The sequence below is a fragment of the Podarcis gaigeae genome, assembly GCF_964106915.1.
Source record: "Podarcis gaigeae genome assembly, chromosome: 7".
Classification (NCBI taxonomy): Eukaryota; Metazoa; Chordata; class Lepidosauria; order Squamata; family Lacertidae; genus Podarcis; species Podarcis gaigeae.
In genome coordinates, this window is record NC_139683.1 from 22910389 (window position 1) to 22925604 (window position 15216).

General features: G+C 42.2%; 1 protein-coding gene across 1 annotated transcript; it reads left to right on the forward strand.

Annotated features, from left to right (window-relative positions):
- The first annotated feature begins 922 nt into the window (after positions 1-922).
- RRM2B (ribonucleotide reductase regulatory TP53 inducible subunit M2B) lies at positions 923-14377 on the forward strand. Its single transcript, XM_083748815.1, has 10 exons — positions 923-1119; positions 1866-2027; positions 3945-4061; positions 4412-4545; positions 6785-6879; positions 7356-7489; positions 8290-8394; positions 8682-8795; positions 10263-12119; positions 12478-14377. The coding sequence occupies exons 1-9, from the start codon at positions 1060-1062 to the stop codon at positions 10413-10415; spliced, it is 1074 nt and encodes a 357-aa protein (XP_083604941.1). The 5' UTR covers positions 923-1059; the 3' UTR covers positions 10416-12119; positions 12478-14377.
- The last annotated feature ends 839 nt before the right edge of the window (positions 14378-15216 follow it).

Genomic DNA, 15216 nt, shown 5'->3' on the forward strand with positions numbered 1-15216 from the left:
TGTTTGTATGTGTTGCCAATAAAAGGTATGATGATGATGATGATGATGATATGTTCTCTGTATGCCTTGTGATCTTCAAATACCCTTTTGTGCATATTATCTTGGCAACTGATGCTTTCCAAGAGAGGCTGTCCATTGAAATAATGACCATCTAGCAATGAGAGGAGCCAGCTTCCAGATCCTCATAAGTTTACTGCACTTAAAACAGCTCAAACTCTATCCCTATATATTACTTATATGAAATCACATTTGCCATTCTGATGTCCATTCACCCCGTTTGGAGAGATCCTCAGGAGCTTTTTGCCATTCATTTTTGTTTTGACCACTCTGATCCCTTCAAAGCACTTTGGGCCCTGTAGTTTAACACCACAGAACTACAATTCCTTAACAAACTACTGGGCCCGTAATTCTCTGTTGGTTGAAATGTGCTTAAAATGGGTTTTAAAGATATAGGCGCGTACACATCCTAATTTGGTCAAGCTTGGTCAAGTTCAATCTCTGCATCTTCAGGTAGAACTAATAAGTGCTCTTAAGGGGGCAAGATGCTCTGGGATGATCAGTTTAGCATAATAACAGATCTCTGGAACTGGAAGGGAGTCCCACTGTCATCTAGTCCAAACCCCAAGCAATGCAGGAATCTCAACTGAAGCACCCATGGCTGATGGGTGAATAATGCAAACTCGATTGCATGTTAAAACATTATTTTACATACCTTCTAGTTCACATTTTTTTAAGCTTAAACTTCTTCCCGGCCACTGAGGCGGAGCGCTAAATTCAGACGGGTTATTTATTAATTTAATTTTTGTTTGTCTCGACCTGTGTCTGCGCCTTGACGACGAGGAGGAGGAGAGACTCAGTTTTGCAGAGGGAGCGCGAGCATTTGCCTTCCCTTTCGGCCGCACACAATCCCGCCTCCGGGAGGAGGAGCCTCCGAGTCGTGGTCTCTTCCGACGCCGCTGCCCTTGCAGGTCCGCCGGTTGCTGCTGCGCGCAGGTCCCCGTCGTCGGCGCCGCCTTCCCCTCGCCGGCGTTGCTCCCGGGCCGGGCTCTCTGCGGGGCCATGGGCGAGCAACGGGAGCGCCCTGCGTCGTGCGGCGCTGCTAGGCCGCAGGGGGACGAGGTGAGCAGGGCAGATTGGGATCTCCATCTCCCCGGATGGGTGCGCGCGTTTCCTGGGGATCAGGCCCCCGTCGAACCCGGAGGCCCTTACACCCGAGCAGGCGCACGCAGAATCGGGCGCAGGGGGGCAGGATCGAGCTCCAGGGCCGCGATCCTATGCTCGCGCTTACTCGGGAGTCAACTGCGCCGCGCTCCGTGGCTCTGACTTCCGAGTAAAACTTAGGTTATATAATACGTCATTGAGTTTTCAGCGAGGCGGCGTAGAAAACCAGCGCACCCTCTACGACTCTTGTGCTCGTTTACTTTTTGAAAAATTATTTATTTGGTTCTTCAGATAGTTTTACAGTCACATATGCAACATACATCATAAAAACAAGATTCCCAAGAATCTCATGGACTTCCCTCCTCCCCTTTCTGGGTCCCAGTGTTAGTCATTTACTCCTGCATCTTTTTTTATAATAATCCAGATCTTTTACATCTCCGTTATATTCAAAATTCACCATTAAACTACAAGTGTTATTCCAATCCTACTAACTATTTTAACTGTTTACAATTATTTTTAAGATAAATTATAAATTTCCCCCATTATTAAAATTTTGGTCTTCCTGATTTTTGATTCTTCCGGTCATTTTTGCCATTTCGACATAATTCATCAACTTAATCTGCCATTCTTCTCTGGTTGAGACTTTTATCTTCTTTCCATCTCTGGGCCGATGTTATTGACTACTCGTCGTGTTCTTGCTTTAGAGATTGTTGCCGTCTTCAGGCGAGACTGAGGATGGTTTAAAACTGGGCGAAGAGCCTCTTTTAAGGAAAAACCCTCGCCGGTTTGTCATCTTCCCCATCCAGTATCCAGACATTTGGAAAATGTACAAGCAGGCGCAAGCTTCCTTCTGGACAGCGGAAGAGGTGAGTGTAACAACATAGAGAGGTAAGGGTCTGTTTGTGCGTGCAGGTGTGTATTCTGTGTCCTGCTGTGTTAGAGGCGTCACAGTTTCCACAATGACAATGGGGTTCCTATGCAAACCAAGCAAGCCTAAGTCTATGCTCGACTTGCGTAGTTCAACACCACTTTCAAGACGTTTCTGAAACATTTCAGGACATTTCAGAAGAGGAGTCGGCTGGGTATCCAGTTCTCAAGAGGCTTTTGGTTGCTTTTTGAAGAAGTTCCACAAACACGACAACTGCACTCTGATGCTGCTGTTGCCCAGAAACAGATATTCAGATATTAGGGCCGAACACAGCCATCATGGCTAGTAGCCATTGATAGCCTTAGAATTTGCTATAATTCTTAATGGATAGTTCTAAGAATTTGCCTAATTCCATTTTAAAGCCACCCAAATTGGTGTCCACAGCTACATCGTTTAGTGAATTCCATATTTTGACTAGGCACTGTGTGAAGAAATATGCCCTTTTGCCTTGAATATTCCAACATTCATCTTCATTGCATTACATCCTGTTCTGGTATTATGAGAGAAGAAGAAAAGCTTCTCCACAGAATGCATCATTTTATGTTCCTCTACCATGACCACCCTTACTTGCTTTTTTTCTAAACTAAAAACACCTCAAACATTGTATAGGATTTTTTTCGTAGGGGAGTTCCTCTAGCCACTTAAGCATTTTGGTTGGTATAGGAGAATAAAAAGAAAGGAAGGGTCAAGAGACCAAGGAAAGCCAGACTTTAGGGACAGCTAGGAGAGAGGGTGATGAAAGACTGACTCCATTCACTGATGTCACAACTACACCATACATTTAAGGCACTCTTGTACCACTTTAAAAGTCATGGCTTCCCCCAAAGAATTCTGGAAGCTGTAGCTTGTAAAGGGTGCTGCGAATTGTAGATACATAACTAACACTTGCCCCAAAGAGGCTCACCTGGTGCTGTCATTGTCATCTGTTTGGCACCAGGCAAAGACATTTGTCTTCTCCCAGGCATTTGAACACTGATATGGGCCACTGATAATGTGCTGTTTTAGGTAGTCTTTCTGGAAGCAGCTGGTTCATCTTTTTGTGTCTGACTTGTTGAGTGTGGATGAACTTTTAGCATATTAATAAAAGAATTATGTGGCACCTTAAACTCTTAATACATTTATTACAGTGCAAGCTTTTGTGGACTAGAGAAAGGAGAAAATGGTAAGGCGGTAACTGAATGGCAATAAGATACAAAAATTGCAGTCAGTGACCCTGAGAGCTCAATATATGTTAGATAGATACAGCTGTAAAATTTTACCATAATAGATTGATGATAACTCCCGAAATGATTGTATTTACACCTGCAGTGGGGCAGGGAACAGTTAACAAGAAATGATCATAGATAGCGCAGATATCCTGGCATATTTAGTGTACTGTTTCTTAAATTAATTCATTTTTAATTGTATTGCTTTTGTGTTTATTATTTGTTATTAGCCATTTTGCGACTTTTGGAGGAGTGGTGATAATAACAAAATTAATAACATGTCTTTGAACAAGTTATGGGCATCCTCTTTCCCTGTCCACTTGCAAACTATCCAGTCCTTGCAAATGTCTTTAAATGAAGCACAAGGCATCGTGGAGAGAAGCTTTGTAGGAGCTATATGAATGCGGCGGGTTGGTAGATATTGGTTTGTTTTGGTTTTGTTGCTCTTGTTCTTTTGTATTTTGTGTTCTTATCTTGTATCTTTGTGTTGTGAGCTGCCTTGAGATCTACAGATGAAAAAACAGTATAGAAAATTAATAAATAAAGAATGTGCCATTTCATTTCCCTCAAGAATTTCTTTTGTCTTACAGAGTTATTAATGAACCACTAAAGTATAAATTTGCAATGAATTGTTCTTCTTCCTCACAAAGGTTGACTTATCAAAGGATCTTCCTCACTGGAACAAACTGAAACCTGAAGAAAAATACTTTATTTCACATATCCTGGCTTTTTTTGCAGCCAGCGATGGAATTGTGAACGAAAACCTGGTAAGATACTTTGTGGGCTGCTTTTCTAACCCTGTGCTGACTGCCTTATTTGCTATTTCAGCACCTGCAGTCAAGCTGATGAAACACTTTGGCATTTGACCTCAAGGCTTATTTGCCATTAGTGTTTTGAGCAAGCAGTTCAAATATTTAAGGTCCTTAGATAAGTTGGCACTTGAGGATTGCAGCTCCAAGTGTTGATAGGAAACACCCATTCCCTTGGCCATAGTTTCCTGTCGTCTGATAACTACATCAAATGTAGTGCTTTCCAGTGATGGTAGAATCATGCACCCTTCTATGAGTTGTTAAGAATGTTTATGTGTGAATTACCTCTAACCTTCTTTTGTTGTCAGGTGGAACGTTTTAGTCAGGAAGTGCAGATCCCAGAAGCTCGCTGTTTCTATGGCTTCCAGATACTAATAGAAAATGTTCACTCAGAGATGTACAGTTTATTAATAGACACTTACATCAAGGATCCTGAGAAAAGGTAATCACCGTAAGTATTGCCACAATATAGAGGATTTCTGTATTGTGTTCTTTCCATACTGAATGACTCTGTCCTGGTTCAGACATAACAGGAGAGATCACTACAGTTCGTTCTGGAGGTCCCTTCTTAACCTGAAACTATTCTTAACCTGAGGTACCACTTTAGCTAATGGGGCCTCCCACTGCTGCTGCGCCGCCGCTGCACGATTTCTGTTCTCATCCTGAAGCAAAGTTCTTAACCTGAGGTACTATTTCTGGGTTAGCAGCATCTGTAACCTGAAGCGTCTGTAACCCGAGGTACCACTGTATAGCATTAAGCCACAGTGGGACTTGGTTCCAACTTTCCTCCCTTCCTTCTATGAGGAGGAGGTAAAAACATCTACTTTTTCCTTTCAACAAACCACAGTTCACTGCGACTTCTCAGCTTGGAAATTGTGGTTTGTTTAAAGCTAAACTGGTTAGGAGAGGATGTGGGTGGCGCTGAGGGTTAAACCACAGATCAGAAGGTCGGCGGTTTGAATCCCCGCGATGGGGTGAGCTCCCATTGCTCGGTCCCTGCTCCTGCCAACCTAGCAGTTCGAAAGCATGTCAAAGTGCAAGTAGATAACTAGGTACTGCTCTGGTGGGAAGGTAGATGTCGTTTCTGTGCGCTGCTCTGGTTCACCAGAAGCAGCTTAGTCATGCTGGCCACATGACCTGGAAGCTGTATGCTGGCTCCCTCGGCCAATAAAGCGAGATGAGTGCCACAACCCCAGAGTCCACCACGACTGAACCTAATGGTCTGGGTTCCCTTTACCCTTTATGGTTAGGAGAAGTCAGAGCCAAATCATTCTTTCAGATGATTCCGACGTTTCCAATCTCCTCACAGGTATGCTTGCGGCAAAGGTTCATTGCAGCTCATTATCATAGCAGGAGTTTCATTAAACTCAGAGCAGTATGTGTTTTTGTGCTTAAAAATAGGAACCAATATTCATCAGAGTAATCCAAAATTGAACTTTTTTTTTAAAAAAAACTTTCTTCTGTATAAATGATACAAGTTAAGAAACTGCATGCATTGGTTTAATTTGAATAATTAAGTATGAGAAAGAGCAAGGAACTGCATGGTATTGAGGCCCTCTCATTGACTTCTAGAAATATAACTTCCGAGATTCTACAAAACACCTTCAAGGCTCATGGCCGGTCATATGGACTAGAAACATGATTTTAAAATCGTGATTCTTGAAATGCTGGGAATTCTGCACCAATTAAGGCTTCACACAGCACTTTCATGAAATCGCAGAATACATGCAGCCCTGAATAAAATTGTGCAAAATTACAAACATGGAAAATGTGTGTAGCTAGGATAGAACGGTGAATAACTTTTTCCATGAAGGGGCTGGATGTGAGAATGAGGTAGACCGGTAGAAATTAGTTGAATACTGGTTTCGTCTCTCTCCCCTATCCAGTTCATATGGTTTTATTTATTTATTTAAAGACAGACCAGTCACTAAGTTCACTAGTGGCTTACCTGGACAGGTGTCCAGTCTGTCCTACCACACCAGTCACTGTTGAACAAAGGGTGACTTTTCCTTCAGAATTAATGTGCTGAAATGAAATAGCCTTGTCACTCAGGCTGTAAATTACTCAGTGGTGAAACGAGTTAATATTTCCTCCTAGTTTGAAGGCAGGCTCTGAAAAATGTTTGTGCCTTAACGTTCTTCAAGAGGCAGAAACTTCTTGTTTTGCCATAACATTCACACATTCAGAAGATCATTTAGTCATGTATCTGTTACGAGAGGATTGAGCCATCTGTGGGTGACCCCCTGCTTCAGATACGGCTGTGTGAAACCCTGTTTAAACTTGCGGTCAGGGAGGCGGTGGAAGGAGGCTGCTTGTATCATCTCATTTTCCCCACACTTCTTGCCATTTAGGGCTGCACAAGGCCCTGATCCTGTTCAGGTTCTGAGTTTGGCCCAGATTAGGCTGGGCCCCGGAGTGATGTGGTGGAACAGGGCCTGATCAGGATTACCAAATTGGGTTCCAGACTGTACTGGGGTGCCTTGCACAGCCCTAGGGTGGCATTCAACTACGTTTTACTCTTGAGTAGACCTGTTGAAATGAATAGCCCTAGCTTAGTTATGTTCATTAATTTCGGTGGTCCGCTTTGGGTAAAACATAGCTGAACCACCCATTTTGTCCAATGCACGGATGTGATACTGGCACCTCAGATTCTTGCTATCTTTTGGTTTGTTTTTTTCCAGGGACTTCTTATTTAACGCTATTGAAACAATGCCGTGCGTCAAGAGGAAAGCTGACTGGGCACTGAGGTGGATAAGAGACAAGGAAGCCACTTTTGGTAGGTTGCTTCTGAGTAATGCATTTCCACTATACGTGCCTTAGTTGAAATAATGTTTTTGAGTGTTCTGAAGTTGTTTAATACCTCTCAGTGTAAGAAACTGAACTGGTATAGAGTAAGACTCTACCTGAGTGGGAGACCAGGAAGGAGAAGCTATGGTGTTGGTTTGTGTTATCCTGTGGCTGAAGGTGGTTGAATGAGCTGGTTATAAATTATGCTTAAGACTGCCAGGATTGGGGCGTTTGTGGAGAGGAGGGACACTCGAGTTCATACTGCATTTTTGCATTTGATTTTTGTGTTCTCTAAAAAATATTTTCTTGTTAATTATGTTGCTTTCAGTGCAGATTGTTACTGTATTTGTACTGGATTTTCCTCTCCTTTTATATGTTGCAACATTCTATTTTACAGTTTGAGGGGTTGGTGTCTGTATTTTGTAACCATAATGTGTGTGGGTTTTTTTATCTCCCCTGAAACAGGCGAGAGAGTGGTTGCTTTTGCTGCCGTCGAAGGGATCTTCTTCTCTGGTTCTTTTGCGGCTATATTTTGGCTCAAGAAAAGAGGACTGATGCCAGGCCTCACTTTCTCCAATGAACTCATTAGCCGAGATGAAGTAATGTGTGTGGGGGGGGGGGGGGCTGATGTTCAAAATGTCTTGTTCTCTGAAAGCAAAACCGTCCAAATAAAAGAGTCACAGATACTAGAAATCCCCCCCTGATTGATTTTTTTTAAAAAAACAACAACAACCAGTAGTATCTGAATTGTTGAAATAGTGTAAATAGTGTAAATGTATAAACAGTGTAAATGTATTTAAAATAAACTAAATAAATACACTAAATACACTAAAATTGTGTAAATGTCTCACTTTAGATTAAGCACAGCTCATTTTAATAAGAATGATGTGTTTCCCCCAACTAATAATGCATGTTGCTGTCTTGAAATTTTTAAAATATGAAAAATCAGGGTGTGTGGATTGGAAGCCAACTTGGCCCTGTCTGTACTATACATTTAAAGCAGTATCATACCACTTTAAGCAGCCATGGCTTCCCCCAAAGAGTCTTGGGGACCATAGTTTGTCAAGGGGTGCTGAGAGTTGTTTTAGGAGACCCCTGTTCTCTTCTTTGCTGCTTTATATTGCTATCTTATCAATATCTTCTGGCTAGTTCTATTCAGTTTTTAAAATTGTGGGTGGGTGTTGCTGTAAAAAGCTTGGCCCTTTTAACGTTTACTTTAGGATGATGGATATATTTATGTATGTATTTAAGGCACGCACGCACGCGCACACACACACACACACACACACATATATGCACCTTAAATACATAAATAAAAGTGGGAAAAGAGAGTTTTTGCTGCTGGTTTGTAGAAGCAAGGTGAGCGTCCCTTATTTTCCATTTAATTCTCATTTTTCAGGGACTCCATTGCAACTTTGCCTGCCTAATGTTTCAGTACTTAGTGAATAAACCTTCAGAAGAAAGAGTCAGAGAGATTGTTGTCAATGCAGTTGAAATTGAACAGGTGAGCAGACGAGTCTCCGGGTTTCTTCTTCTGCACCCAAAATACTATTCCTCTTAAAAAGTCAGGTGCCTGCTCTACTTCACTTTTGCACCAGTCACTGTTTGTCACTGCAATTGCTTCAGGATGGAGCAGGCACCTTGACATACATCTCCAGATCTCAGCGTGTTGTAGCTGTGGCTCTCTTTAAAGTGGCCTCTGTTAACATGGTAATCAGACTATAATGGGTTATTCCTAAGTAGCTGGATTTGTGCTCCTCCTAAAATATTTTACCTTTTTCTAATTTACAGGAGTTTTTGACAGAGGCCTTGCCGGTTGGCTTAATTGGAATGAATTGCACTCTGATGAAACAATATATTGAGTTTGTAGCAGATCGGTTACTTCTGGAACTGGGCTTCTCCAAGGTAAGGTAGCTCAGGAAGATATAAACATTTAACACTAGTCTCCTTACAATGCAATCTTAACAATGTATTCTAAGAAGTAAGTCCTGTTGAATTCAATGGGGCTTACTCCCAGGTAAGTGGGGTTGGGCCTTAGGAAATTTTGCCATAGTCATTTGTTTCAGGGTTGTGCCTGAGCTCTGTAAGCATTTGGAAATAAAATATACGATGTATAGAATAAAACCAGGAATGTTTTGACTAGTCCTTCTTTGGTCAGGTTGCCTTGCAAAATCCTGTACATCTTATTTACTAATTGTGTTATTTATTTATATCGTTTTGTATCATTTATTTATTTCAGAAAATTTGTATTCCACCTTTCTGCAGCAAAATAAATAGTGTGCAGGGTGACTTGCAGTGTAATGTTACAAGTAACACATTGTTAACAAATAACGTACAGTGGTACCTTGGGTCCCGAATGGCGCAAACCGGCGTAAGTGTTCCGGTTTGCAAATGTTTTTCGGAAGCCGAACGTCTGACGTGGCTTCCACGGCTTCTGCGGCCTTCCGCTTGAGTGCAGGAAGCTCCTGCAGCCAATCGGAAGCCGCACCTTGGTTTCTGAATGGTTTTGGGAGTCGAATGAACTCGCGGAACAGATTGTGTTAGAGAACCAAGGTACCGCTCTATGGTAAAAAAAAGAACACAAGTAAAATAAAACAACAAAAGAGACAATAGAACACTCACTGAAATGTGAGTATCAGACATTAGGGCCCAATAAGTCAAATTAAAATATTGTCTAAGAAGTTATGACTTGGAAGCGGTGGCTGCTTCACCCACAATATACCACTGGGTGAAGCAGACACCATGCTCTGATTCTCATACCAGCCCTGAGCGATGTATTGATTGATACATCGCCCAGGCTTGGTTCATGTAATGCCAAAGTGGGACTTGTCATTCTGTCTAAATGGCCTCAGAATATGTGTTGTCAGTTATGAAATTTAGCTTTGGTAAAGGTGCCTGAGAAAGTGGAAGAGGCGATAGATGTGCTGGGAGAATGACGCTAATTCAGGAGCTGCCATATAGCAGGCAGATAAGTAACTGCAGAAGAATTAAAGCTTTGTTGCCTTTGCTTGTGCCCAGGCAAGGCTGTGGGCAGAATTATTCTACTTGTTTTTTTATTAAATTTATATACCTACCTTCATCCAAAGATCACAGGGTGGTTTACACTTAAAGCATAAAAATACAAAAGCAAAGCACAAAACAGCTAACATAACAACAACAAACCCTTCTCCACAAACTTATTTAAAAGGCCATAGTTGTTTAATCAGCCAAAGGCCTTGTTATAGAAGGGTGTTTGGGTTTTTTTGCTATTAAGAGAAAGGAGTACTATCTCAGTAGAAAAGGCCTCCAGCAGTTATCTACCAGAAATTTGTAGGAATGTTGTCTTCCTTAGGCCAGTAACTGCAATTTAATAATAACTTTGCTTTTTCTCAGGTCTTTCAAGCAGAAAACCCTTTTGACTTCATGGAGAACATCTCGCTGGAAGGAAAAACCAATTTCTTTGAAAAGAGGGTTTCGGAGTATCAGCGTTTCGCAGTTATGGCTGACACCAACGATAATGTTTTTACTCTGGATGCTGACTTCTAGGATTGCCTTCTTCAGAAGACGAGTGTTGCAAAAAATGTTCACGTGCCACTTACCTGCTTGAAAAGCTGCTATTTCTTCTACTGGAAGTAGAGGGTTCTGGGAACATTTTTCCATGTTTCCGCACATGATGAAGTTTTTTATATGACATATTTATTGCAGATGGTGATGTAAATGACTGCGTGTGTGTGGGGGGGTCCTCTTTACCAAAAGTCCCTTTGATAATTCATGCAACTTTTCTACTTAACAGTTTTTGAGTAATACAATTGTGGCATTTGTGCAAGCCTCAATTTGCTGTTTTATGTAGAGCAGTAAGGCTGCAGTCCTCAAGATGGCCCAAGCCACCTTAGGATGCTGTGTAAGTGCTGCTCAGTGGGTGGAGAGGAGTTCCACTGGCAGAACAGTTCTTACACTCCCAGTGCACCCCTAAAATTCTCCGTTAGTGTACACGTAGCGTTGAAGATGTGTTGTGGTAGGGCTTGAAACAGGATGGATTGCAGCAGGCCTTTGGATCTGCAGGATCGAATGGCCCCACAGAAAGGGTCCTGGAATAGACATAGTGATTCTTCCCCGCTCCCCTTCTGGCTAGAGCAAGCAGCAGGGGTTAGGCAGTGCCACATCCTTCACCATGGTGCCCTCCTTTATCCCATGCCGCTCCCTTTAGAATTGCTTTGGTCAGCTGTGTGTTGAATCACGGTAATAACTAAAGCTTTCGTTGCACTGAAAATTTGTTCTTTCATTCTCTGGATTCATTGAGCTGAGATGCACACACACTCTGCATTTGAGCAACCATATAATCTTACTAAGCCAAGATATGCACAAGCCTTTTACATATACAGTACAAGCAGTTCCCTCGTTCCTGAGCTATGATTAAAGCAGGCCAGCTCTAATTAACCATGATTCCCTGTTTGGTTTGAATGGGAAACTAGAACTACCTGCTTCTGAATAAGCCAGGGTATTAAACCATATATTGAAGTTGGTTTGATAACCTGCCTTGTTTCAAGGCAGGTAACTGAAGTTTCTCAGTTTCAGTGAGACAGGAAGCTGTGGTTAATCGGAGCTTTCCTGGTTTAATTGGGGCTCAGGCAGACAGGTTTCATGTGCAAGCAGAAGGCATGTAGCTGTGATCATCTGAGCTAGACCAGTCCTTCAGAGAAGCGAGCAGAGATCACTCCAGGAGCATTCCTACTTGTATCAAAGAGTATGGAAAGCAAGTTTGAAGATTGTCTTCCAATCTGTATCCAAGGCCAGCAGGTATTTTGCAAAATCAAAGTCTTATGGCTTTCTTTCTGCAGTTAGCCAGGATATGGACTGAAGGCACGTAATGCAGTTAGCTTTTTGAAGCTAAGTAAATAATAATAATAAATAGGTCTGGGTCTTGTCCAGGGCGTGGATAAACAACCACTTGGCTACTTCATGTATGTCACATTTTGCTCTTGAAAGGAAAAGTGGGATACCTAAATAACACCAAGAGCCAAAGGCAATAGATGTTCTTACTGCTCAGTTTGAAATCAGGGTGCCTGTATCCTTGGCATGTTGTTTTGCCATTGCGCATGTGCCTTTCAAGGGGTACAGGCTTACAAGCAGCTCCTATTGTGCTGTGCCACATTTCTGTGACTAAGAACAGCAGCTATACAGAAATGGAAAAGGGTTCAGTGGTAATGGAAGAGCAGTGGGGGGAGGGGTAGGCAGGTTTTTTTTTACACTGCCATACCTTCTTCATAAAAGGGACGTGGGTGGCGCTGTGGGTTAAACCACAGAGCCTAGGACTTGCCGATCAGAAGGTCGGCGGTTTGAATCCCCGCGACGGGGTGAGCTCCCGTTGCTCGGTACCTGCTCCTGCCAACCTAGCAGTTCGAAAGCATGTCAGAGTGCAAGTAGATCAATAGGTACTGCTCCGGTGGGAAGGTAAATGGCGTTTCCGTGTGCTGCTCTGGTTCGCTAGAAGCGGCTTAGTCATGCTGGCCACATGACCCGGAAGCTGTACTCGGCCAGCTCCCTCGGCCAATAAAGTGAGATGAGCGCTGCAACCCCAGAGTCGGCCATGATTGGACCTAATGGTCAGGGATCCCTTTACCTTCTTCATGAATGGTCTTAAGCATTGAATTGGATTGTTTAACCCTGAAAGCAATACAGTATGTTGGAAACTCCACTGAATAGCAAAAATTATTTTCACTCCACAGAGTATAATATATTTTCTTGACTGCTTGTTGCGGGCGGGGGGAACACTTATTTCAATTAACAATGTAAGTGGAGCATACAATTAACGAGTGCTCAGTTAAGTTGGAGGTGAATTCATGTCGTATGTAAACATATCCCTGGGATGGCGTCGTTGGTAGAACATGAGACTCTTAATTCCTGCCTTGTGGGTTCAAGCCCCACGCTGGGCAAAAAAGATTCCTGCATTGCAGGGGGTTGGACTAGATGATCCTTGTGGTCCTTCCAACTACAGTTCTCTTATGACATGAAGATTTGCAGCGCATGGCAGAGCTATAGTTGTAGCGCTGACGACTGCATTAACTGTTGTTACCACATTTCAAAATAGTGGGGCTATACCAGTGTGGACAGTTAGACTGAATTGCCCTTAGAGAGGCAGATGGCTGTAGTGAATAGAGTTTTGGATAGAAACTGGATATCTGGGCTCAAATCACCTTTCAGCTATGAAACTCACTAGGTGACCTTGGGACAGTCACACACACAAAGCTTTCCGCTGCACCTCCCTCGTAGGGTTCTTGTGATCATTTTGGGCAATGCTTGTAGCTTTGAGTTCCTTGAAGAGAGGACATGGAAGGAGTAAATAAGAAAAATAAGCAATTACTTCTACATGACAGGGAAGGGTGGGTTCCTTCCCTGGTTTAAGATTATTTCATTTTAACCTTCTCAATAGAGGTTTCTGTTAATTCAACTATTTTTGCAACGAAACATGGTTTAAATTCATGTAACTTATAAATCATGTTTATGTGTACTTCAGAAAAAGAATATGACTGGCTGTTTTAACACTTTATTTTCTTTAGAAACCATAATTCTGGTTACTCGAAACAAGTTCAGCTTCTGCCATAACGTGCTGCAGCTGGACTAATCATAGAGTCTGAAGACTTCTGGCTGGAAACTTTGGCCATTTGTTCACTGTAGCTCTGACTGCATGAGTGCCATGTGGTTGACTATGTGTCCTATAATATGTCTTGAGTAGATGTCACAATACAATATCAGAATTGGGTCTTTTGTGGAGTTTTTTAAAGCAACTTATCTTCCTTATACAGCATGTACTGTAAGCATCAAAGCCAGAAACTGCCTGGCCACAGTAGTGAATGGGGGAAAGAAAGAAAAGTTGAGGTTGAATATCTGAAAAGGTTTCAATCAAGCCAACCCTGTTTGATGAACAGTCAAGTCCATTTCGGCTTTTAATATTTCTTAGCCCTTTTGCGTTACCAAGGGCATTCCAGTCTTTGTCCCCAATTCAGCTCTAGTCAATCTAGTGACTGTATGTAAGGATGGGTATTCCTATTTGAATAAGAACGTCTGAATGGTTCAATGGATCCCAGATCATAACTGCAGTGCGAATGGCCAAATGGCCAGATGTCTTCACAAGGACGCAAATCAATTACGTTGCTGGATCCAGGCATTCACAATGCATCTTATAACAGACCTGTGAGGGCTGGTTAATCCTTTGCCTACAGCAAATGAGTAAAACATAACACAAGATGGATTATATAGAAACTTCATGACACAGCCCATCATTTTTGAAATGCCTGCAAGCAGCTTTACCTGCTCATTCCTGTGAGCCAGATGTATTCTCCGTTTGCAGCTGTAGGAGAGTATGTCCTGCGACCAAAGAAATTACTGTAATAAGGGCCCTCAGTATGTGAGGAGGACAGGTGTACTAAAGGGGGACAGAAGAAAAAGCTTCCTGGTTTGTATAGAAAAATATACAATGGCACAAATAAAATTTGCAGGAACAGCCTCTACCACCTGTGCTTTTCATTTTGCAAGTTTTCTCTTATTTCACAAATAATAGTGCATATTACTTTTGTGTAAGCTCTGGTGTACTGTTTGAAGGTACCATCTCCCAGTGGCAGGCTACGTTCAGGGCATGCAGGCAGTCTGAGGTCCAATCCCTGGCATTTCCAGATAAAAGCAAGTGGTGGAAAAGGTGGGAGATTCTGCAGAGCCACTGCCAATCCAAGTACACAGTGCTTGACTGGATGGACAAATGGGGCAGGATTCAACCACCGTGTCCCATCAATGCAAGGATTTCTGCTTGCACAATGGGACTCCCTCCAACATGCCCTGCATCCATAAGAAAAACATTTTGGCTGTCCCTGTTCAAATCTTTGGACGCTACTGTGCTTCTGTGCTCAAAGAGCTCCTGGCTTTTTAAGATACAGTACCTGGCTAAAATCTTCCCACTCCTGAATATGTAAACGATTGGCTGCATTACTTTCAGATTAATGAAATGTTTAGAAAAGAGGTTGCAGAAAGAGGCTATTTTGAAAAAGAATCTAGGTTTCAACAAGAAGTATTGAATAATGAAGTTAAAAATTTATCTATGATGTATAAATTAGTGTTGGAATGGCATTTGAAGGATGAAGAGGTTAAATCAGTTATGATTCAATGGGCCAAAGACTTTGGATATAACATTCAATTTGATGATTGGATAAAATTGTGGAAGGAAGGGATGAGATTTACAGCATGCACCACAATTAAAGAAAATGTTATGAAAATGATATATCGATGGTATATAACACCAGTTAAATTAAGTAAGATGTATGAGGTGAGTAATAAATGTTGGAAATGTAAGGAGAAA

Excerpts from the sequence above, each read along its gene's own strand:
- RRM2B (XM_083748815.1), top strand. The coding sequence starts at position 1,060 with ATGGGCGAGCAACGGGAGCGCCCTGCGTCGTGCGGCGCTGCTAGGCCG. Across the intron at positions 7,490-8,289 it reads AACTCATTAGCCGAGATGAA|GGACTCCATTGCAACTTTGC; the intron begins GTAATGTGTGTG and ends CTCATTTTTCAG. Across the intron at positions 8,395-8,681 it reads ATGCAGTTGAAATTGAACAG|GAGTTTTTGACAGAGGCCTT; the intron begins GTGAGCAGACGA and ends TCTAATTTACAG.